Consider the following 22789-nt stretch of genomic DNA (forward strand, 5'->3'; position numbering starts at 1 on the left):
AACTCGGGTCTTTAGGTTTACACAGCAAGTGTTCTTACTCACTGAACCATTTTGTGGGCTCTCAAATGCAGTCCCTACTAAAATGTACTGGACAGATAAACAACTACTACCAAAGAGATTATCTTTGTAGTAAGGGCTACACTGCATTATGGTCCAAAGAAAAAACAGACAGGGCTTGGTGGTACATGCTTGTAATGTCAGCACTTAGGAGACGGAAGCAGGGGGATTTCTGCTGAGCTTGAGGTCAACCTGAGCTATATAGCAAGTACCACACCAACCAAGACTACATAGCAAGACCCTGTCTCAAACACACACACACACACACACACACACACACACACACACACACACACACACACACACACACACACACACCAAGTAACAGAAAAGTTAACAGATCTCCACTGTGAAGGTAGGGATGAAATCAGAAATTCCCATTGGGTGTGACATTTAAAATAAACCTTGAAAGATGAATAAGAATCCGGCAGGCAGAAATGTTAAGCCAAACACAGAGAATACTTAATTAATCGTAGTTTGATCTTGACTGCTGCCAGCAACTGAGAAAATCTGTGATTCTTTAAGAGCCTGCATCTCAAAGTCTCTCAAGAAAGGCCTCTCAGACAGGCCAACTCCTATTCATTCCATCTCATCCTCCATATCATCCCACTCCCTGTCCATCCCATCCTTCATCCCATCCAATTATTCCATCCCATCATTCCATTCCATTCCATCCCATCCCATCCCACCCCATTCCATCATTCCATCCCATCCCATCCCATCCCATTCACCCTACCCCACCCCATCCCATCCTCCTCTATCATGTCCCAACTCATCCCATCCTCCCATCCGTCCATCCCATCCACTCATCCTGGAATTCTACATACAACTCTTCTAGTTTAAGGGACTACCAGAAAGAAAGTCCAGGGTCACAATCCAGTGACACTCCCAACAGTGCTAAGCCACAAGACAGAGCCCACAGAAAGCTTACTAGCCAGGCCAGAAAACAGGGCATTGCAGTAGTGTGTTTTCAATGCAAGGTGCCTTAAGTGGCCACTGTGGGCTAAGAAGTGACACTGCTTATTGCCACCCTACAACTTGTCTATTAACATTACAGATCTGTCAGCTAGGGACTGTATCACCAAGTCAAGGGCAATCTTCGTTTGCTTTTCAGTTTTGGTCACATAGTAGCCCTCCCCATGAGTTATTATTTCTTGTCTCTGGAAGGTAGTTAGCCTTACCACTATATCACCAAGACATTACCTGCTTTTTAGATTGGTGTGAAACCCGGACCTTATGCCAACTTCCCAGGAGGTTCCAAGGACACTGAGGATACCATAAAGGCTACCCCTTATGCAAATCCTCTCCTTTAAGGTTATTTGAAACTCATCAACACAAGATTGGTTTGTTCTGAATGGTGAAACTCCTCTAACAAGACATAAATGGCTCCTGGAGCCAATCATCATTTAAACATTAAATTGTTAAGAAAACTAGACAGCTTGGATTTTTTTTTTTTTTTTTTTTTTTTTTGCTTACCAGCTTTTACTCAGCCTGAGAAGTAGGAGGGCTCATGGTGAATCTTCTTGGCTTTCAAAGTAAATTTTTAAAGATGGTACCAAACACTTAATGTCAAGAAAGGCTATGCCTTGGAGTTCATGGGTCCGCAGGACCGTAAATCCACAAGTGTCCCTCAAACTGAAAATTCTGATCTATAATCCCAGCATTTGGAAGGCTGAGGCAAGAGAATGGCTGGGAGTGTACAAGAGTGGTCTTCCTCCAGCTTTAATCAGATTTTCAAAGATATATATTATCTTAGAGAATGTCCAGACCACTCAATGGACACCCAGGCCAATACTGCCTGGCAGCAGGGAGGGAGGGAGGGGGTTTTCCTTTGCACGCACTTTCCCATTGCAGATTCTTCAGTGCCTCACACAAGCTCTAAATCAATTCTCTTTGCATATTTGAGAAGGAGAAAAGGAAGCGTTGAGTAATGAAAATCATTTCATAGCAGAGCAGGGCCCAGCCTGGCTCCCCAGTTCCTCCATAGAGTAATCCTCTCCCTGGAAGATAAAGTTTAATTATGTGATGTTTTCTAAAGTTGGCCTAATTGGATTTTCATCATTAGTGTAAAAGATGCCCTAGAAGGCCAGGCCCAGAGAGGCTGCTGAGTCTGCTTCGGCTGTCCTCCACGCCTGCCGACCTACTCTCCAGTGGGCTGCTCCTTAGGCAACCAAAATGAACACAGGACAAGGCCACTGGCGTGGTTTGAATGAGAATGGCCCCCACAGGCTCATACATTCGAATGTTTAGTCCCCAGTTTAGGAAGGATTAGGAGGCAGGCCTTGTTGGAGGAGGCTTGTCACTGGGGTTGGGCCTTGAGGTTTCAAAATCCCACACCAGTCCCAGTCTCACCCTCTCTGCTGCCTACTGATCAGGACATCCGCTCTTAGCTACCGCTCCAGCGCCAAGCGCTCCCACCATGACAGTCATGGACTCACCCTCTGAAACTGTAAGCACCCAATTAAATGCTTCCTTTTATGACTCTTCGCAGTAATAGAATACTGACAAAACAGCCACTAAGAAGATCAGTAAGCTCAATGGCCTTTCTGAAATGAGTATTTTAAAGATTATATTTATTAATTCACTTCTTTGGATGGTGCTGGGGATCCAACACAGGATCTTTTGTAGAAAAAAAAAATTCGTTAAGATTTATTTATTTCATGTGTGTTTTGCCTGCATAATGTTTTGTCTGCATGTCTCTGGATATATGTGCACCACATGTATGCCTGGTGCCTGCAGAGGTCAGAAGAAGGCATTGGATTTCCTCAAATTGGACTTATGGATGGTTGAGCCACTATGTGGGTACTGGGAAATGAACTCAGGTCCTCTACAAGAACAATAAGGTGCCCTTACCCACCGAATAACATAGGATCTTGCCCATGCTAGCAAAGCACTCTATTTCTGAGCTAGGACCTCAGCTCTGAAATGAATGTCTTAGAGCACAGGAAAGGAGCAGATCTAGCCTTAACCCCTCTTCCCCTTGCCATGCAGTGATACTGAATACCCACTAGATACTAAGGATCTTTCCAGGTATAGAGAGACAACAGTAGACATAACAGGCATGAACCTTGCCTCCACAGTGCTAAGGCTGAGAGTGTGACACAAAGTTCTATCTTTTGACCAGGACTGAATTTCCAATCAAATGGGAGTCCACGAGAGACAGAAAGGACAGGTGTAAAAGTACTGAAGTTCCAAGTGGAGGTGACTGGACCCTTCTTTCTCTCCTTTCTTTATTCTCTATACTCAGACATCACTGATCTGGTCTGTGCCTAGAATAGCTCACAGGTTGGTTGGTGTATTTCTGCTGCTCTCACCTGTTTTGGCCAGACACTGATATTTTCTATTATATTCACATTACGAGGCAATCTTTCCAGTGTCCATCTTGTTGACATGAGTGTCCACCCACTTACAGTCCATTGCACTCCAAGCCAGGTTAGAGTCCCTGCAAGGCTACTTTCACTTTGGCACTTTCAGAGCCAAAGCCATCATGGGAAAATTGCAATGTGGAATTCTACTGAGCTTTGAAAGAACCAGCTTAGCCATATATTTGCAAATAGAGTACCCTAAACAGGAAGGTAAGATGGCTACACCATAACTTATCGGTCACACTGGGAGTATTAATAGTTTCCCCTTAGAAAACTATTATTTTACTTTATACAACAAATATACAGTATGTGGCCATTTAAAAAACTTTGGTTTGAGGGGTGGCCAGATGGCTCAGCAGGTGTCTTAGTTTGCTTTCTATTGCTGTGACAAAACATCATGACCAAAAGTAACTCGGGGTAAAAAGGGTTTCTTTCAGCTCACAGGCTAGGCTAGGGTCCATCATGTAAGGGAGTCAGGGCAAGGGCTTGAGGAGGGAACTGAAGCAGAGGCCGTGGTGAATGCTGCTGACTGACTTGCCCCAATGGTTTGCTCAGTTTACACTTTTCATCTGGCCCAGAACCACCTGCCCCAGGGTGGTACTACCCTTAGGAGCTTGGCCTTGCCACATCAACCATTAGGCAAAAAAATGCCCTGCAGAGGCTAACCTGAACCTGACGAGGACAATTTCTCAATTGTGATCCCCTCTCCCCAAATATGTCTAAGTTCGTGACATGTTGACGAAAACCAACCAGTACAGCAGGAAAAGGCATTTGCTGTGCAAGCCTGGTGACCTGAGTTTGATCCCAGGAACCCACATAAATGTGGAGAGAGCGAAGATGTCTCCTGACGTCCATATATGTCCCACCCATGTACATATACACAATGATAACTGAATGTTAAAAAAAAGAACCTCAAGTTTGAATCACATTTCCCTAAACATCTGTCTGAAGCCTGTCATAGGGAGTAGAGGCCAGAGTGAAAGCCTGTAGGATAAGGGCTAAGTCCTTTAGTATTTCCATCCCCATTGCTTTCTGCAGAGTGATATACTGACTAGAAAAGAAGGGATGAAAGCAAAGGATGGAAGACAGAGGAGAAAAAAGGTCAGACGTCTGCCTGATAAGAGTATGAGGCTGTAGCAAATGATTTACAAGTCATCAATCCTTGCTGGAAACTCAGCGTCCATTCTAGGTGTTTACTGAGACTCACCAATGGCATTCTGGGGACCTTTCCCACCCCATGGAGGCATAAAGACTAAATGCAGATCTTGCCCACAGAGGAACACAAAGACTGCCCATAACTATGTAGGAATAAGACAAAAGACAAAAGAGGGAGAGACAAAATAAACAGAAATCAAAGACAGGCAAGAGGAGCATGTGTGTTGGGGACACAGCTGAAATGATGCAGAAGAACCCAAGAGACGTCTGTGCATTTGGACATATGGGGAACACACACAATGAACACAGAGGGAGCTGTTTCTATGAAGGATATCAAAGCCAGACCATGAGGAACTAACTATAAGACATGACTTTGGGAAGGATGGGAGGTTGACAGAGGACATACTCCTGCAAGTTGTGTGATATTTTAATTGTATTCTGACAAAGTTTGTTTTGAATCAGAGGGCAGAGCTAGCCACTAGTTGACCAAAATTAACCATAGAGATTTTGGAGGACTGAGGGCAGATAGACAGGAAGTAGTAAGGTGGTGTTTAGAGAGGATCTCGGCCTTTTCAGAGGGAGGAATGGAAGAGGTAGGTCATTGGGGGCTTCAGAGAAGCTTCTCTGATCATTTAAATTCATACCCCGATATCTGGCTCCTGATTTTTTTTATAGATACAGAATAATTAGATAAATGCTTCACTTGGGTGAGATTACCAGGACTAAAGGGTGGTTATTTCGGGGCAGGGGACAGCTGAACATATGTGAAGAGAGGCAGAGAGCCCATCGAGATTGAGAAAAGAAGAAACAGGAGCTGACGCTGACCACGAGGGAAGGTGGGTCCAGAATAGACACAGTTGGCAGTGGTGTGAGGATGCTTTAAGGGACAAGAGGAATCTCATAGAGGGAGGGGTCTCCCATGGGCAACCAGGGTGTAGAGTTGACAAGAAGAAGGTGAAAAGGACTGGGCCATTAGTGAGGGGGGAGATTTCTACCAGAGTGAACGAGGGATCACAGGGAAGCTGTGGGAGGTATCTGAAACTAGACAGAGTGAATGCTCATCTCCATCCCCGTCTTGGTTCTTTTCATAATGTTCCCCATGCAGAAAATTGGGTGAGTTATTCTTACTCATGCATATGTATGAGATGCTGTCAAGGAAAGGTCTCAAAGCTGGGAGAAAGAAAAACATCAACTCTTCATGAAGCATTACTCATGGTTAGAGTGATAGAACAATTGTTATCTGTCAAATGAGCTGTCCAGAAATGATACAGGAGAGTCAGGGAGAGATTCCTAGGCTGGGCAGCCTTCACACTCCTCATAGAAGTTTTTTCCAGTTTAGCAGAGGCCACATAAGAACCTAGATAATGGGAGGTAAGAGCAGGATGGGAGAAAGGTGCTTACCTTTTAGAAACAGTCCAGGAAGCTGCAGAGAGCCACATTGTCATTTAGATGCCATAAGCAAGGGCTGGCTCAAGCTCCATATCTACACCTCCTTCCCTGACCTTTTAGGACTCTCTGTTGCCTGGGTTCCTTCCAGAGTCCAGTGGGAATGGGACTGTATGCCAGGGTTTGATGGGGGTTTGTGGGGGTTTGGAGGTAGGTGCTATGCTTTAGCTGTGCCCTCAACAGTTCATTTCTAAAAGCATGGCCCTCAGTGTGATAACTGGATGATGATAGAATCTTTGGGAAATGGGGTCTTCTTATAGGTGGCTCCCTAGGTCATTGGAGATGTCCCCCAGAAGGAGACTGTGGAATCCACACCCATGTTCTCTCTTTCTGATCCCTGGCTCAAGATGTGACCACTGACTCCAGGATGTGCGTCAGTCATAATCAACCTTCACTAGAGGTTCAGGCCAATGAAGACACCTGAACTGTGAGCTGAAATAAAACCTCATCTTATTTCATAGATAAGGAAGATACTTAGATAACCGGGTCATAGATAACCTGGGTTGAGTATTTTGCTATTGTGGCTAAAAGCTGACTAATAGAGAAAGGATGCTCTGAAGCAGAATCATCCCAGATTCTAGATGGACAGTATGAATTCTGGAGAGTTTTGAGGATACTGAGAACGTTTTTCTTAGTCCTCATAAAACAACAGACCAGCTGATGATTAGTGCATGTACTGTTTCTCATAATGACACGATCCTACCTAGATATCTGAGGTCAGAGCTGTGTGTAATTACATGCCTAAAAATAGTAACACTCCAAAGTTGTATATACTTTTACAGACTGCCAGTCTTGGTCCCCTAAGAACTGCTCCTCTTCCTTTTGTGAGGACATTACTAACTCCTCTTCTTAAAATAGATTTCTGCTTCACCTCATCATGAAGTTACAGTTCATCACATTACAATTCTTTCTTCCATGGCCAAGTGACTGAAAGGGTCTGTCCACAACCCTCGCTGAAAGAGTTCCTTCCACCATCCACCCAGATGCCCTCACATCTTTTCTCCTGTCTCACCTCTCCCCGATCCAAACTCATCCTTCCTTCAGGATGGGTGTTCTTTTCACTCATTTCTAAGCCTCTCCACAAAGGGTACCCAGGATTTTTCTTTCTGCTTGATTTTCATAATTAAAATGTTTAAAGGAGTTCTTTCTAAGCTTCAGCACTTGACAGGCACTTAACTTGGCATATTCTTAACAAAATTCACTGTTTTCTGTCTCTCATTCTACTAAAAGTATGTTTCTTTGCAGGTGTTCTGGTTTCTTTTCTGTTCCTGCAATAAAATACCCTGACTAAGAGCAATTGAAGTGAAAAGGGGTATATTTGCCTTATAATCCCAAATTATGAGCATCACTTTAGGAAGGCAGGAGTTTGAAACAGCTGGTCACACCACACCCACAAGAGCAGAAACAGATACACTCACGCTGCTTATTTGCTATTTGCCTATCTTTTTGTACTCTTACACAGATCAAGCAAGACCCCATGCCTAGGGAATGGTGTTGCCCACAGTGGGCTGGTACTTTAGCCACGAATTAACAATCAAAGCTATTTCCCATGGACACACCTCACAGGATAACCTGTTCTAGACAAATCCTCAGTTAAAGACTGTCTTCTCTTGTGAATCTCGGCTTGTCAAATTGACAGTTAAAACTAAGCAGCATGGCAGGCAATATATTTTTTTCCAAGGCATGCTTTGGAAAAAACCTTTTTTCTTTGAATTCTAGAGGTCTGTTACTATGAACTCACATTTTAAGAATAAACTCTCTTTGCTTGCAATTTGATGTCTTTCCCGAATGTGAGGAAACATACTATGCTGGTTAACTTCATGCCAACTCAACACAAGCTATAGTCATTTTGGAAGAGGGACCTTTACCTGAGAAAATACCTCCCCCAAACTGGCCTGTGGACAAGCCTGTGGTGCCTTTCCTTGATTGATAATCGATGTAGGAGGGCCCAGCATACCGTGGGCAGTGCCACTCTTGGGCTGGCGGTCCTGGGTGCTGTAAGAAGGCAGGCTGAGCAAGCCATGAGCAACAAGTCAGTGTCTTCAGTAACAGGGTCTTATCAACCAGTTCTGGTGGGTAACCAAAACCAGAGGAAATTGCCTGTGTTGTTTTGGGAGACTTCAGTTCTGTTCCTAGAACCTTGACTGATACAATTAACATATACTATGTATACATAATAGTAAGTTTTATTAATTATGAAATTTAAATACCAGACATGGTGTAATCTGATTATGTTCACATACATTCCCACTGTTCTTTTTATTCCTCTCCTCCTCCCCAGTCCACTTCTTCTTAACTAACCCCATTTTTATACTTACATGTCATTTATTTATTTTTTTACTTTTATGAACCAAAGACTTTCTTTAGGAGAGTTTGTTTACAGGAGCATCCACACCTTACCAGTGGCTACAACACACTGAAGAAAATGTTTTGTTTTTTTGTTGTTTTTTTTTCCAATCAACCATTATCTACATACAAGTCTTCAGGGAGGACTGGGACCCTGGGATGGTTAATTTCAATTGTCTTTTTTTTTTTTTTTTGGTTTTTCGAGACAGGGTTTCTCTGTGTAGTTTTGCGCCTTTCCTGGAGCTCACTTGGTAGCCCAGGTTGGCCTCGAACTCACAGAGATCCGTCTGGCTCTGCCTCCCGAGTGCTGGGATTAAAGGCGTGCGCCACCACCGCCCGGCTTTTTTTTTTTTTTTAAAGAGACAAGGTTTCTCTGTGCAGCCCTGGATGTCTTGGAACTCACCCTGTAGACCAGGCTGGCCTCAAACTCACAGAGATCTACCAGCCTCTGCCTCCTGAGTGCTGGGATTAAAGGTGTGCACCACCATTGCCCAGCTTTCAATTGTCAATTTGATTAGATCGAGAACCATCTGAGAGATGAATCCCTAAGCATGCTGGTGGAAGATTATTTTGATTCGGTTACTTGAGGTGGGAAGACTCCACTACTGTGGGTGACACCATTCCCTGGCTCAGAACCCTAGATACCACATAAAGAGAAACTGAGGCCATCCAAAGCATTCAGTACTCTGTGCCTTTTGACGGTGCGTAACACGTGACCAGCTGCCTGACGCTCCTGCTGTTCACTTCTCTGCCATGATGGGCTGTACCCTTGCACTGACTCAGAATAGACCCATTCTCCCTCAAGTCGCTTTTGTCAGGGTATTTTATACTAGCAAAGCAACTAACACAGGCCCCACAAGCCTCTTCCTCTTCTATGACAGGGGGTGGACAGGCCCGTGGTCGTTTAGAAATCCTGTGCAAGTCATCAGAGCTACTGTGAGTTCAAGAACACCACAGCCAGGTCATGTCCAGAAGCCAGAGCTCCACACCACTACCCCTCCTCTCTTTGGCTCTCACATTCTTCCTCCCACTTCTACAATGTCCCCTGAGCCTCGGAGGGAGACTATAGATGCCCCACTTGTGTCTAGGTTTCAACAGTGGTGTATTCTCTGTACTTCGATCACTCATGGTTCTCTGCAGAACCCACTGAAGAAAGCAGCTTCTCTGACCACAGCTGACTGTTCTATGAGCACAGATATCAATTAGAAGCCAATTAGGCAGGCACATCATATTCATTTAGCCAAGTAGCCGCAGCAGCTTCCCCATTAAGGCCTATGATCTCCCCAGCCATGGGCTTTTAGCCACGTTTCCAGCACCACATGCAAGTTCCCTCCTGTGGAATGGGCATCAGAAGGTGGTTGGTTATTCCTTGTTCTAGTTTTATTTTGTGACTGTGATAAACACCATGACCAAAAGCAACTTAGGGGAGAAAAAGGTCTATTGGAATTACACTTCCAGGTCATAGTCCACTACTGAGGTACATCAGGGCAGAACCCATGGAGGAACGCTGCTTGCTAGCTCATGTCCACTAGCTAGCTTTCTTATATAGTCCAGGACCACCTTCCTAGGGCTGCTGCTGCCCACAGTGGGCTGGGCCCTCCTACATCAGCTCACAAGACAGTTCTCCACAGACACGATCACAACCCAGCCTGATTTGGGCAAACCCTCAGCTGAGCCTCCCTTCTCAGATGACTCTGGGCTGTGTCAAGTAGCAAAGCTAAGGAGGACACTCCCACAATAGACCTGCCACTCTTGGACCGGTGAACTCACCTTGTTCGGTTGTCGGTGCTGTACATAAGGTCCACAGCTGGCTAAGGCTGCTGCCGGGTCTCCTCCAGCATCCTGCCTAACACTATGGGTGCTCCAGAGCGGAGAGGAAGTCTCCAGCCCAGTTCCAACTTTATTTCTCTATGCCCCGTGACCAAGGTATGAAGTGTCTTCACTAATAGGCTCTTATCAACCAGTTCTGGTGGGTAACCAATAACAGTGGAAATTGCTTGCATTGTTTTGGGGACCCCAGGGAATCCCTTGTCAGCAATTCTTAGGGAAGTCACCTTTGACACTGGGCTTTCCATTTAATAACCTATTGCTTATGCAAGCAGCTGTATAGCTTTATAAATACTAGAACACTCTGTTTAAATCACTATGGTTTCTGTCTTCTGATTGGCCTCAAAATGAAATACCCCTGTTTACGCCAGTGCCCAGTAGTTTTCCACTCACTCTTTCCTCCCTCTCTCGGTAACCCGGAGTAACTGATTTCTCACTCACTCACTCAAAAATCGAAGCATGGATGGAGGTAGATCAACACTGGAATACACCTGCCCTGACTCCAAATTACCTCAGCAGCTGTTTGGATACTAATGCCATTTCTGAGAACCGTCTAGAAAACTGTTGGGAACAAATCTACGTGGTTTGGTCATTTAAAGAACTGGAGAATTACTCCAGTCCGCTTCCCAATGGCTTTGACTCGTGTTAATTTACTCCCTCTAGCATTAAGAAAAGAAAAGGTGGTGGTGGGGGGGTCGTTTGTAGTTCAGTCTCTAGTAGCAAGGGATAGAAATACCAGGGACTGGTGTAGTCAGATCTGCTAATTCTGTCAGTGCTCACTGAGAGGAGGAGAGGGAGTTTCCAGGCAGCCGCACTAAAATTCCAAGGCAATGGCTTCCACAATGTGAAATAAGGAAATACACCATGGAACTTATTTTTATCCTAGGAACTATGCCATTAAAAAAAAAAAAAAGATAAAATAAGTATCCCCATGAAGGAAATGAAATCCAAAGTTAGTAAAGAGTTAAAAACCTAACGACAACAATAAAACCGTCCCGCTCTTCATTTTCCTGGCCCATCTCTGCTGTATTCCATAGCTTTATGTGTGACTTGGAAGAAGATGTTCTCATTAAGTCAGCACTTAACAGAAAACTAGGAGGGAGAGTCAGCCCACCACTAGGATCTGCTCTATAGATTCTTACTGAGTGAACTCAGCCAAGCTAAACCTGTGTGTCCCAGGATCTTCTTCCCCCAAAGGTCGCTTTTGGGAGTTGCCCATCAGACAAACTGGTGAGACATCTGGATGGTGGCAGTGAGGCCACAGGTGTTCTCCTCTGGAGAGCATCACTGGTTAGAGGTAGGAAGGATGGGCATCACGGCTCTCTTGAGTTACTTTTTGGAGTCTGTCCTTACTTTGGTATGCCCTGTTTCCAGCTCCCCTTCACGGCTGTCAGCTCTGCAGAACAGCAGTGAGCCCAGGTGTGACATCAGAAGCTTTATTGCAGATTCAAAAGCATTGCCATGGAGAACCAGCAGCTCCCATGGACCCTGCACTCGGCCCCTCTGCAGGGGCCAGCAGACTCTAGCTCAGGCTCATGGCTGTTCCCAGATGCTCTGACTCATAACCCACAGCAGGCAAGGTTGGGAAAGATTTTGCTCTAACTCTTTCTGGGCCTTCTATTTGCAACTCCCACCCAACTGTGCAGGTCTAAATTCCACAGCAAGATCCTTATCACATACTCTCATAGTCATCCTGGGGCTCTCACTGAACGGGGAATCTCAAAGGTTCAAAATCCAAACAGGCTCAAATGAATTGCAGTTAACATTGATATGTGGTCACAGTATCTTCGTTTTATGTATTTAGGCTAAGAAAACCATAACACTAAAGAACACGGAAAATAGAATTCAAAGCAATTGCTGTAAATATTCCAAAAAGTCTAGAAAACACTGCAAGCTAAGTCCTGACATAGTTAGTTGCATAAATAAATGATAACATGATGCAATTTTTAAGAACCATTAAATTCCACATTGTGGAAGTAAACATAGCATCTAGACTAGCCTATCAAATTCTAACATTTATAAAAATCTCTCTCTCTCTCTCTCTCTCTGTGTGTGTGTGTGTGTGTGTGTGTGTGTGTGTGTGTGTGTGTGTGTATGTATCTGAGAGAAAGGGAGGGGGAGGGAGAGAGGGAGAGGGAGAGAGGGAGAGAGAGAGAGAGAGAGAGAGAGAGAGAGAGAGAGAGAGAGAGAGAGAGAGAAGGAGAGAGGGAGAAGGCCTGGCATGTGTTCTGAGACAAAGAAATACTCATTTTAAAATTTATTGATGTTCCCCTCCTCAAAGTATATTTTTCTTCCTAAAAGTGAATAGATGGGGAAAGATATACTATACAAATTGAGAGAAACCTCTGAAATAGTTGGAGGGTCATTACTATGCAATTTCAAGAATCATTATAATTAGATGAATAGAATAGAACTGACCATGAGGACATGGCTAACTGATTTCTAACAAAGAGGCAAAGCCAGTTCAGTGTAGAAAGTACAGTCTTCAACAAATGGGGCCAGGACAACTGGCTATCCATGGCTGGCAACAGAAACAGCAGTGGACATAGAGAAGTGGATGGAGTAAGCGGGGAGGCAGGCTTTGGTCCATCCCTTACACGGAACCAAACTCAATCATCCACATGATCATGAAAGTATCACACCTCCAGATGAAAACAGGAAGTCTTCGAGTCAGGGAAAGATTTTATGATAAATGTGACTTCCATCAAAATCTGAAACTTTAATAAGACATAGTAATGTCTGCCTATAAACCCAGTGCTTGGCAGTCCAAGGCAGGAGGATTGCAAGTTTGAGACCAGCCTGACCTACATAATGAGACCCTGTCAAATAAATTAATTAATTAAAAAGTTAAAAAAAAAACACAATTTTTTTTTAAAAAAAGTATTTTTGAGACAGGGTTTCTCTATGTAACCCTGGCTGTCCCGGAACCCACTCTGTAGACCAGGCTGGCCTCCAACACAGAGATCCATTTATCAAAAACATGAAAAAGACTTCTATCCAGAAGTCCCTCAAAATTCAATAGTGGAGTGTGGGGGTCAGCAGAAGATGGAGTGAGGTGAGGAAGGACTAGAGAAGGACACCAGGTTACTTTGGTGAGTGATAACAATGTCTACTATCTTGGCTAAGATGATGTCTCACAAATGTATCTATGTATCAAAATCTGCCAAGTCATTTGTTTTAAAGATATTCTCATTTTTATGTCATTCTACCTCAATAAAACTGTTTAAAAGTAAAGAGCTTATTTTAAGTATATGAAATGGGAAAGTCCTTCCAACCAAGAATAGGCAAAATTAAAATTCATAAGCAAGTCAGGCATGGTTGTGCATGCCTTTAATCTGAGTACTTGGGAGGCAGAGGCAGGTGAATCTCTGTGAGTTCTAGGCCAGCCTGGTCTATATAGTAAGTTTCAGGACAGTCAGGGCTACACAGAGACACTGTCTCAAAAAAAAAAAAATCATGAACAGCATCTGCAAAAGGTCACTTTGCTTTATGTATATGGTATAAAAACAAAAACAAAAAACAAACAAAAACCCTCTTCCTGGGGGTTGAAAAGATGACTCAGTGTTGAAAGTCCTTGCTGTTCTTCTAGAGGCCAGAAGACCCAAGTTTGCAGAATCTGTATCACAGTGTTACTCTAGCTTCAGGTGATGTGGTGCCCTCTCCTGGCCTCTACAGGCACCCACACTCATGGGGCATGCACACACAGACACCACATATTCACATAACATTTTTTTTCTCTTACAAAATGCACAGAGTAGTGGTTTGTCTATTTATAGTCTCTAAGCCCAGTGCAATCTATTTCTTAAAGCATCTTCTCATCAATCAAGTAGAAAGTAATTGTTCCCTCTTATGAATCACCATAATTTATGCTAATTTTCATATAGTAATTTAATGCATTCATCTGACTACCTATTGCACATTTAGCAAGTGCCTCATATGGGCCAGGCACAGGCTTGACATAACAAATACAAAGGTGGACAGGGAATATTTTCTCCCGTAAAGAGCCTTCCAGTCTAATAGCAGGGTGATGAACTAGTTAACAAGCAAACAAATAACGTTGCAACAACAGAATAAAACAACTATTTAAAGAACCCTTATCCACTTCATCACCAAATGCATGGCAATAATTTGAGGGTTGGCAAAGGCAAAAATCAACGCTAGCTCTCCAAACTCTCCTAAAGATGACTCTTCTCCCAGTGGAGAAAATGGCGAGAAGGGATGAGATGGATCTGCAGAATCCAGGACAGAAGAATGATGCCCACATGTTAAGAACATGCCATGGTTCTGGGGACAGCCCTGGGTTTTGTGTGTTATTGCTACTGGTTTTCTCTTCCCTAGAGAAAACATATGGGGCGGCGGCAGCCATTGGACTTCTATGGGGGTCATACCAATCTAATTGTGAAAGCAACTTCTGAGTGTGTGTCATTTCAATTTGCTACAATAACGCACCATAAACCAGACGGCTTGTGACATCAACATTTTACTTTTCACAGTTCCAGAGGTTGTGTAGTCCAAGATCAAGGGACTGGCAAACTCAGTATTTGATGAAGGTCTATTTTTTGGATCAGAGATGGTACCTAAGAGACCTGTCCTTGTTTGGTGACAGGAGCAAGCTAATAGCTCTCTGGGACCTCTCTTACCAGAGTACTAATCCCAGACATCTATCCTCATGACCTAATTACCACCCGTCCTAATGTTATCACTTTGAGGGTTAAGATATCATATCCACAGATGAATTTTGGAGGATCATAAGCATTCAGGCCACACATTGTACTGGAGGTTTCCTTGGGACATTTTGCTTTTTCACATGATCAAAACCTCTTCTCTATGTTCAAATTCTAAGGAGGAAGAAAAGTGGAAGAGACAGCAACTGGGAAGTTGGAAGTGTGGGGGATGAGCTAACTCAGTTATCCCACTTCCCATGATCAATATCTATGCAATTACGGAATTCCGAGTAGCACAAAAATCAGCACAAATTGAAAAGGTCTCCAATTACAATGTGGCCATTTGAATTAAATAGCCAGGAGAAATCCTTCAAGCCTCCCTCAAGGCAATTCATCACCAGAAAAACTTAATCTCAAAGACATTTACATCTACAGAAGTATCAGGTCTCGGAGGGGAAAGGCATTAGTACTTTATTTAAATTGGTCTGCACCCACCAGCATAAGAGATGGCTCCAGGAGACAGCAAGGGTCCCTAGGGCTCAGCATCCTCCTGCGAGCGGGGCTGGGCTCTTACCTGTAGATAGGGTCCTGCATCACCAGCATCTTGCTCTCATCCCACGTCCATTCCTTTTTCTGCAATAAAAGAAGCTGTAAATGAATAAGTTAGGCTTGTCCTCAGGACAGAACCAGGGCACACGTTGTGCTACTGCTCCATAGGCAAACACATGCATTTTGCTCCTGGTCTTTTCCCTCAGAGGCTCAGAGTTGATTGCTTCAAAAGGACAAGTGGCAAATGTCATGTGTCTGGTCTGATCAGTTTCCTCCAAGCACTTTAGGAAAGTGTCTCTCCAGGCACAGAGGATGGGAAGGAGCCAAGAAGGCCTCATGGGAGCACAAGCAGACTGTAAATTTCCTTAGAGAAAGTAAGGGGAGGGGAAGGAGACTATATATATCAATCAATCCAGAGGGGTGGAAGAGGAGGAATACAATAGAGAAGAAGGGAAAGATAAACCTTCAAAATAGGAGGAGGATGCTTTCCGACCCACAGGAAATGTGGTCCCAGGCTCCTCTGGGAGGGGCTGGGGACTGAACCTGTATGTCAGGTAAGTTGACTAGTGCATTTGCACTTACTCATAAAAGGATATTCATTCTGGCCGTGATCAGCTTACTGTGGCCAAGGAAGCAGCTACGGATGATGAGGAGAATGGGGTTGAGAAAACTCAGACTGAAGTGCCTGAAGAAGTGAGCAGCACCCCAATATGAGTAGGAAAAGCACCCAGAGTCAGCAACCAAGCACCTTCCCTTGGGCCCGACTCCCCATAGCAGGGACAGAGACTCCTGCACCACCTTTCCTGGTCTTTGTCACAGACACACAGTGTTGTCAAGGGAACCTGGGGGAGACTGCATTCATCTGTGAAAACACAGACTCAAGAGAGCGGGGAAACAGTGCGTTAATGAATGAGGTCTTTTAGGGAGGTGGAGTTTTAAACAGAAGGCACAGGATGGCTGGCCACTCTCAAAACATGGAGGTTTGGAAGCTCTCCAAGAGATTACAGAAGACCATGTTCAGGCCCAGAGGGTAACATCAGAAGAAGCAAGCAGCCTTACCCAGAGAAACACACACACACACACACACACACACACACACACACACACACACACACCCCACATACTTTTTCCTTTAAATATTTTGTTTGAGAATTTCATGCATGCATGCAATGTGTTTTGATCAAGTCTCCCCCCTTCCTCCTTTTCACTTCCTTCCCTATCTACCGGTTTTCCCTCCCAATGTCACGTGCTCTTTTATTTACACCACTGTCCATTTAGTGCTGCCTATATGTGTGTAGCTATAGGACCATAGATGGGAGTAGGAAACTGACTCTCCTTTTCCCAGAAGCCATCAACTGCCAATAGCTCCTCAGCTAAGGTTGGAACTTCACGAGTCCTTACCCCATCCATCCCTGTTGGGAATTTGGCTGGCTGGATCTTGTACAAGGGGTTACAGTTGTTGACGTTCACCCTCCTAATCCTTGATGTAACATCAATTCAACACTGGAGGCAGATTCAGACTGGCTTAGACTGGCTTACAAGTGCGCAATATTAATCAATTTAAACAATTTTACAGACAACAAGATTTCAGTTATATCTAAATTGTCACTATTATTTAAAGATTCTTTTTCATAATGGCTATTCACTACCCTCCCACATTCTAAACAGCCTATTTAGAATAGCACCAGAATGGAGAGACTAATTCATTTTCTAAGATCCCCTTCAGAAACGTAAACATAGCAGGTTCAGAACTTCTTTACTAAATAGTTCAAGAGTTTACAAACAGCCCTAAATGGACACATCTTCCAAACATTTTGCTACCATAGTTGAAACTTTTTATATATATGACACCTGTTCCTCAAACCCTGATTCTTTGAAGCACCCTGACCCTGAGTCACCTGTGGTCTGATCAGCATGGAAGAAAAGCACATTCCTCTCTGTGTTTTGGCAAGGACATTACCCAGAACACACTGGGTTCACCACATTCATTAGTTGCCTCCTAACCCCACTGGCACCCATTGGAGCTATTCTCCAGATGACATATGTTCAAGGTTTAAAGTCCAAATACTTAGATGCCTATTTTCAACATATAAATGTTTACCATATGCACTATTTAAATAGCAACATATAATATATTTAAAGTGTGATTTGATTTGGGGGTGGTGAATTTTTTTTTTTTTTTTACACCATGAACATTAAATTAAGCCACATCTGTAGTCACAATCTATTCTGCCTGTACTTACAACTCAGTCAGCAATATTTATAAAGCAACGACTATTCGCTTCTGAGCCCTTCTGGTGAGCTCATTTCCACTGTCAAATGTTTTGGTTCTAAGATCTCTATCTGGTTCATACTCATTCCTTATGTTTCTACTTTCTACTTTTTTTGTTTGTTCAGATAAGAGTCAGACATAGTAACACTTAAAGAGGCTGAGGCAGGAGGATCATTGACTCCAGGAGTCAATGGCCAGCCTAGGTGACATACTAAGGCGATCTCAAAATGAAAATAAAAATAAGCGTATTTGTGACTGCTCTAAAAGCATTTTTATGACTACCTCCTTCAAGTCCTTGTCAGGTAACGTTAACAGGTCTGGCATCCTCGGGGAGACACTTACTACCTTTTTGTCTTCCTCTCCGAGTGAGAGTTTGGTCTCACCTTCCCGTCTTCAGAATGGCTATTCTAGCTATATAGAAGTCCACTGAGATGTACAGCCTTCAGGTCTGGTTAATTCCATTGATTTTTTTTAGCTGCAAGCCTTTTATAATAAAGTTTTTTTTTTTAAGTGAGATTTTTCTTATTCCTCCTATGGCAAATTACTTTCAGTTGGAACCCAGGACCTTTAAACTATTATAAGATTTGAGATGTGTTTAAACTTTGCTTTAATATCATCCTGTAACAATGCCCCAAGAAGGGGAAGAGAGACACCCCCTTGCCAGTGATGGCTTCCCCCATTGGTTCTTCCTATTGTTGCTGCTGTGGGTACAGTTCCAGGTCCTCACCTGGCTCACAGGGGCAAGAATGCTTTGTGGCTGCTTTCCAAGTGTCCTCCACCCACTGCTGCGTGCACCCTCATTTCTGCTGGACGATGGTGGGAGTCCAGGCCCCCACAGGCCTCCACTGACATCACATAGGGAACAAGGTGAGGTGCAGGGGGGAGACACGGATTACCAGCTAGAAGGATGGAGGGCTTTTGGTCTTCTCGGATGGGGTAGGGTGTTTGATTCTAGTCCAGCAGTGGGGGAAGTCAGGAGTCTACCTAGGCAGGTTGGCCTCAGTGGTGGGGGTTTAGAGAACAGTTTTATTTTCTAATATCTGCCTGGGAATGTAGTTATGCTCGACAGGGTTCTACCTTGCCAAGCTGACCTTTTCCTTCTCCTTTGGCTAGAAAGCAGGCTTACATGTGTTCCCATGGCATATCTGGGTTGCCAGCTTCTTCAGCTTCCAGTCAGGGATAGATGAGGCTTAATGAAACCTCAGCCCACAATCATTTAATTCCTGGTCTCCAGGGTCCGAGCCATGGCAGATGGTTTCTGTGACCCACTGTACATATTTCTACTCAAAGTGGCTGTGATGCTGAGACAGAATCAGGCCCTAGATTATGCTTCTTTCCTGTCCAGCAATGCTCTTCGAATGTCAAAGTTAATGCTGGAAGGGCTCATCTTTGCAACTCTGAAGAATGCAACTTAATTTCTTCATTAAATGGAAGTAATAGAGAGGCAAAACAATGCCAAGCAACTATTTCCCTTTTTTGGTGTTCCTGGACAGAGGATGGCAAGGCCAGGCTCCAGGCATCTTGTATGAATTTCACAGGAATCAACCAACACTGGCAGGGTCTACTGAAGTCAGAAATTAATTTTAGGAGCTATCCCTGAATCCACAGAGCATATCCTTAGAAGGAAGGAAAACCCTCAACAATATGTCCACCTAATTATTTTCCTTTTCTGAAAAATCCCATTAGAATCCTCTCCTCTTCATTAAAAACCTTGCAATAAGCCGTGGATGAACCCAACAAATCTATGAAGAGGGCAAGAAATGACCAAGGTAACTCAAAGGGTTGGGGGAGTGTATAGCCTCATCAAAGGGGTGGTTATTCAAGAACTACGGCGAACACAGGATTTTTGGTTTTTGCTTTTTCTTTAAACCCAGTATGTTCCATGTGCCAGTAACATTCCAAAAAATATCAGAATGGAAGGGTCTGCAGCCCTCCTCATCGTTATCTACCTGGTGCTCTTCCTACCCACCTCTTCCATATAGCTCACCACGGTAAGGTGTGGCCCCTGGTTGGTTAGCAGCTGCGTCAGGACAAGAACCAAGTCTTCCTGGTTCTTAGAACAATGCTGAGGACGATTTAGAAACCATGCAGTGCTGGGAAGGACTCGACCCCGGGGAAGCTCCACCTCTCAGTAGCGTCTTAACTGAAGAACATGGTGGGGTTTTGCTTTTGCAGCACAGGGGATTGATGCCAGAGACTCCTACAGCACCCTACCACTGAGCTATCTAAACGCCCAGCTCAACTGAAGAACTCAGATTCTTCTTAGTCGGAAATGATTTCCCATCTCCTCTATTTTGCAAGTATTTTAAAGCCATATAGACAACAACACAAACAAGCCACTCCCTTCTCCCTTTTCCAAATGGAAATACTTTTTCCATGGAAAAAATAGCAAAATAATAATAATAATGAGAGAATAAAAATAGGAAGAGAGACTAATAACCGAGCTTTACGAGATTATAAATTAAGGTTAGCTTCAAGCTTAGGCCAGGAGGTATAGCCCTGAACAGTTATAGCCAAACTGGCCCAGCCATCTTCAGCAAGCCCACATAACTGCAAGCTGTGCCCAAAGCCAGCCTCCCCCTCCTTCCCTCTCTGCTTCCCTCTCTTCCTTCTTACATAAATGCTTGAAAATAGGACTCCAATTCTTGGTAGCTGTGAGGCCATTTTTAGTTTGCTACTCTCCATCCTGGCTCAGCTGTCGTCTCCGAGACAGGCAGGAAATGAAGACATTCCCGTCTCGATTGGAGTGGAAGGATAGAGGAGGGGCCCAGGCCTCCAACCCTACAGCGGCACCCTTCTGGGTGCCCTCTGGGGACAGGGTGTCCTTCACAGCATGGGAGGAGCGGCAGGGCTATCTTCAGCCTCCTTCCACCCCAGACATGTCTCACTCACAGGGCCGCTCTGGGAGTGCGAGCATTGATTGCAGAAAGGGTAGTGGTCAAGGCCGATTAGCAAGGTCCCCAGGGAGATAACACTCACCTCCCACCAGCTCTGCAAATGTAACGGATTGGAGGCCATCTATGAGTATGGAGCAGGTACCTGATGGAGCACACCAATACCTAGCCTCTAGCCACACCCCATTCTGCAGTTCAAGGTTTACGGATCCTACCTCTGATTCCCTGTCCCCTGCTTACCTCCAGGACACTGCTGAGCCTTCCTTCTATGGGTGCTCTAAGTACAAGTTTATTAGCAACATCTCTTTAAACATGTTACCCCACTTTTTTTTAAAAAAAGTTCCTTATTACAAAGTATTTTTATGCTTATATTTTATTTATTTAATTTTTTTGAGACAGGGTCTTACTAATGTAGCCAAGGCTGGCCTTTAAACTCATTGTAATCTGCCTGCCTTCTTAGTGGTAGGATCAAACAAGAGTACCACTATTATCCGACTTCCACAGTAGTTTTAAGAGTTGTTTCAGTCCAAGGAAGGCTCTGCCTGATGTACTGGAAGGTGTAGGCATAAGAGCATACTGTAAGAAGATCCAGAGACAGTGTCACCAGTCTGGTGGCTGGCTGCTGCAGCCCGCAGCACATCGTTACAATCAAGCAGGATCATGCATGGCTGGGCTGCTCCCAACGCAGTACTGAGGAGGGAAAGTAGTCCTCCCAGGAACGGAGGAAGTCTCTGAGGGACGGCCTGCCAGTGCTAAGGATGCCCGGCCTAACTAAGCAGCCGGCCCCACAGTCTGGTGGTCATCAGCCTTCCCAGGCTGCCAACCTGTTTTACCCTCTAGGCCTTGGTCTGGCACTTGTATCTTTTCAGACTAACGGGGCAGGTCAGGAAGGACAAAGAGAGGGAACTGACCTTTACCTTTTTCAATTTTTATTCTCAAGTGTTTCCTGGTTGTTATGGGGGGAAAGCCCATTGTGCCTTTTTTTAAAAATTAAAATTGATTTATTTATTTTGTATGTATGAGTGTTTTGCCTACATGTATGTATATGTGTATGTATGTATGTGTACCATGTGCATGACTATGGAAGCCAGAAGGGGGCATCAGATTTCCAGGAACTGGAGATACAGATGGTTGTGAGCTGCCATGTAGATGCTGGGAATGGAACTGGGTCCTCTGCAGGAGCAACATGTGTTCTTAACTGCTGAGCCATCTCTCCAATTCCCCCCACACTGGTTTTTGTTGTTTTGTTTTCAGAAGGTATCTCCTGTAGCCAGGGCTATCCTTGAACTTATACAGAGCTAAGGATGACCTTAAACTTGAAGTCCTCCATCCTCTGTCTCCAGAATATTAAAATTATATAGGTCTGGGGATGACAACTTCATGCATGCTCGGCAAATCCTCTACTGACTGTGCCACCTCTCCAGCCCCCATTGAGCCATTTAAGTAGGGAATTTCTGCATAACGTTTCCATTTCCATATTAAAACTGGCTTCCTGCTTTAAAGATGAGCAAGATGCTCTGGGGGCAAAGGATTTCCCACCAAGGCCCCTTCATACTGTTGTAAGAAGCCCACCCTATCTACTGCTTCTGAACCCTATTCTCTGTGTTAAGGGGATGGAATAAAAATCGAGGTCTCTGCTCCCGACAGAGAGTGGGGGTGAAGTGCCTGGGTGTGCTTCTCTGAGGCTGATGATGGGGTAAGTACATCCAGGATACAGAGCCTTCGTCCCTATATATACTGAATTCAGGTCAAATCCTCCGTGGAAAATCATGGCTCTTTTTTGTCACCCTGAAAGCTTGCACCAGGAAATACTTAGTGAGATCCGGTTCAGAGGCAGGTCTGGTTAGAAATGTGGAGTGAGAGAAAATAGAGTGAAGCGTAGTTAGCGCAGTGGCCCTCCATCCTTGTGAAAGTTAGAAATGTATATGGCATCTTGGGAGCCCTCTCCCAAGAACCCAGACCTACAGAAGGAATATACATTGAAATTTATTTGCTAACCCTATTGGAGAGCATGGGCAAGCCCATTCTAGTCTGGAGTTTGGTGTTACTCACTCACCAGACTGCAGTGGCGGCTTATTTTAAGTAAAAACAAGAGGCCTAGCAAGGCTATATAATCTACAGGCTCTATAAACTCCACTTGACATAATTCTCCATGCTTTTAGGTGAACAGTTACTAGCCGGCAAATAAAGCTGTCTCCCCCACACAGGGTAATC

The 22789-nt window shown here is 44.3% G+C and overlaps 1 protein-coding gene across 2 annotated transcripts in view; it reads right to left on the reverse strand.

The window, feature by feature from the left end:
* The window catches only part of Nos1ap (nitric oxide synthase 1 adaptor protein), a 287554-nt gene that overhangs the window by 51733 nt on the left and 213032 nt on the right, over window positions 1-22789 (reverse strand). Inside the window, exon 4 of one of the 2 annotated variants that reach the window (XM_076547944.1) lies at window positions 15435-15508. In XM_076547944.1, coding sequence (XP_076404059.1) covers window positions 15435-15508 — 74 coding nt within the window. The remainder of the gene's footprint in view (window positions 1-15434; window positions 15509-22789) is intronic. The other variant, XM_042258557.2, reaches the window with a different exon arrangement.

Source organism: Peromyscus maniculatus, chromosome 11 (genome assembly GCF_049852395.1).
Source record: "Peromyscus maniculatus bairdii isolate BWxNUB_F1_BW_parent chromosome 11, HU_Pman_BW_mat_3.1, whole genome shotgun sequence".
In the NCBI taxonomy this organism is placed as follows: domain Eukaryota; kingdom Metazoa; phylum Chordata; class Mammalia; order Rodentia; family Cricetidae; genus Peromyscus; species Peromyscus maniculatus.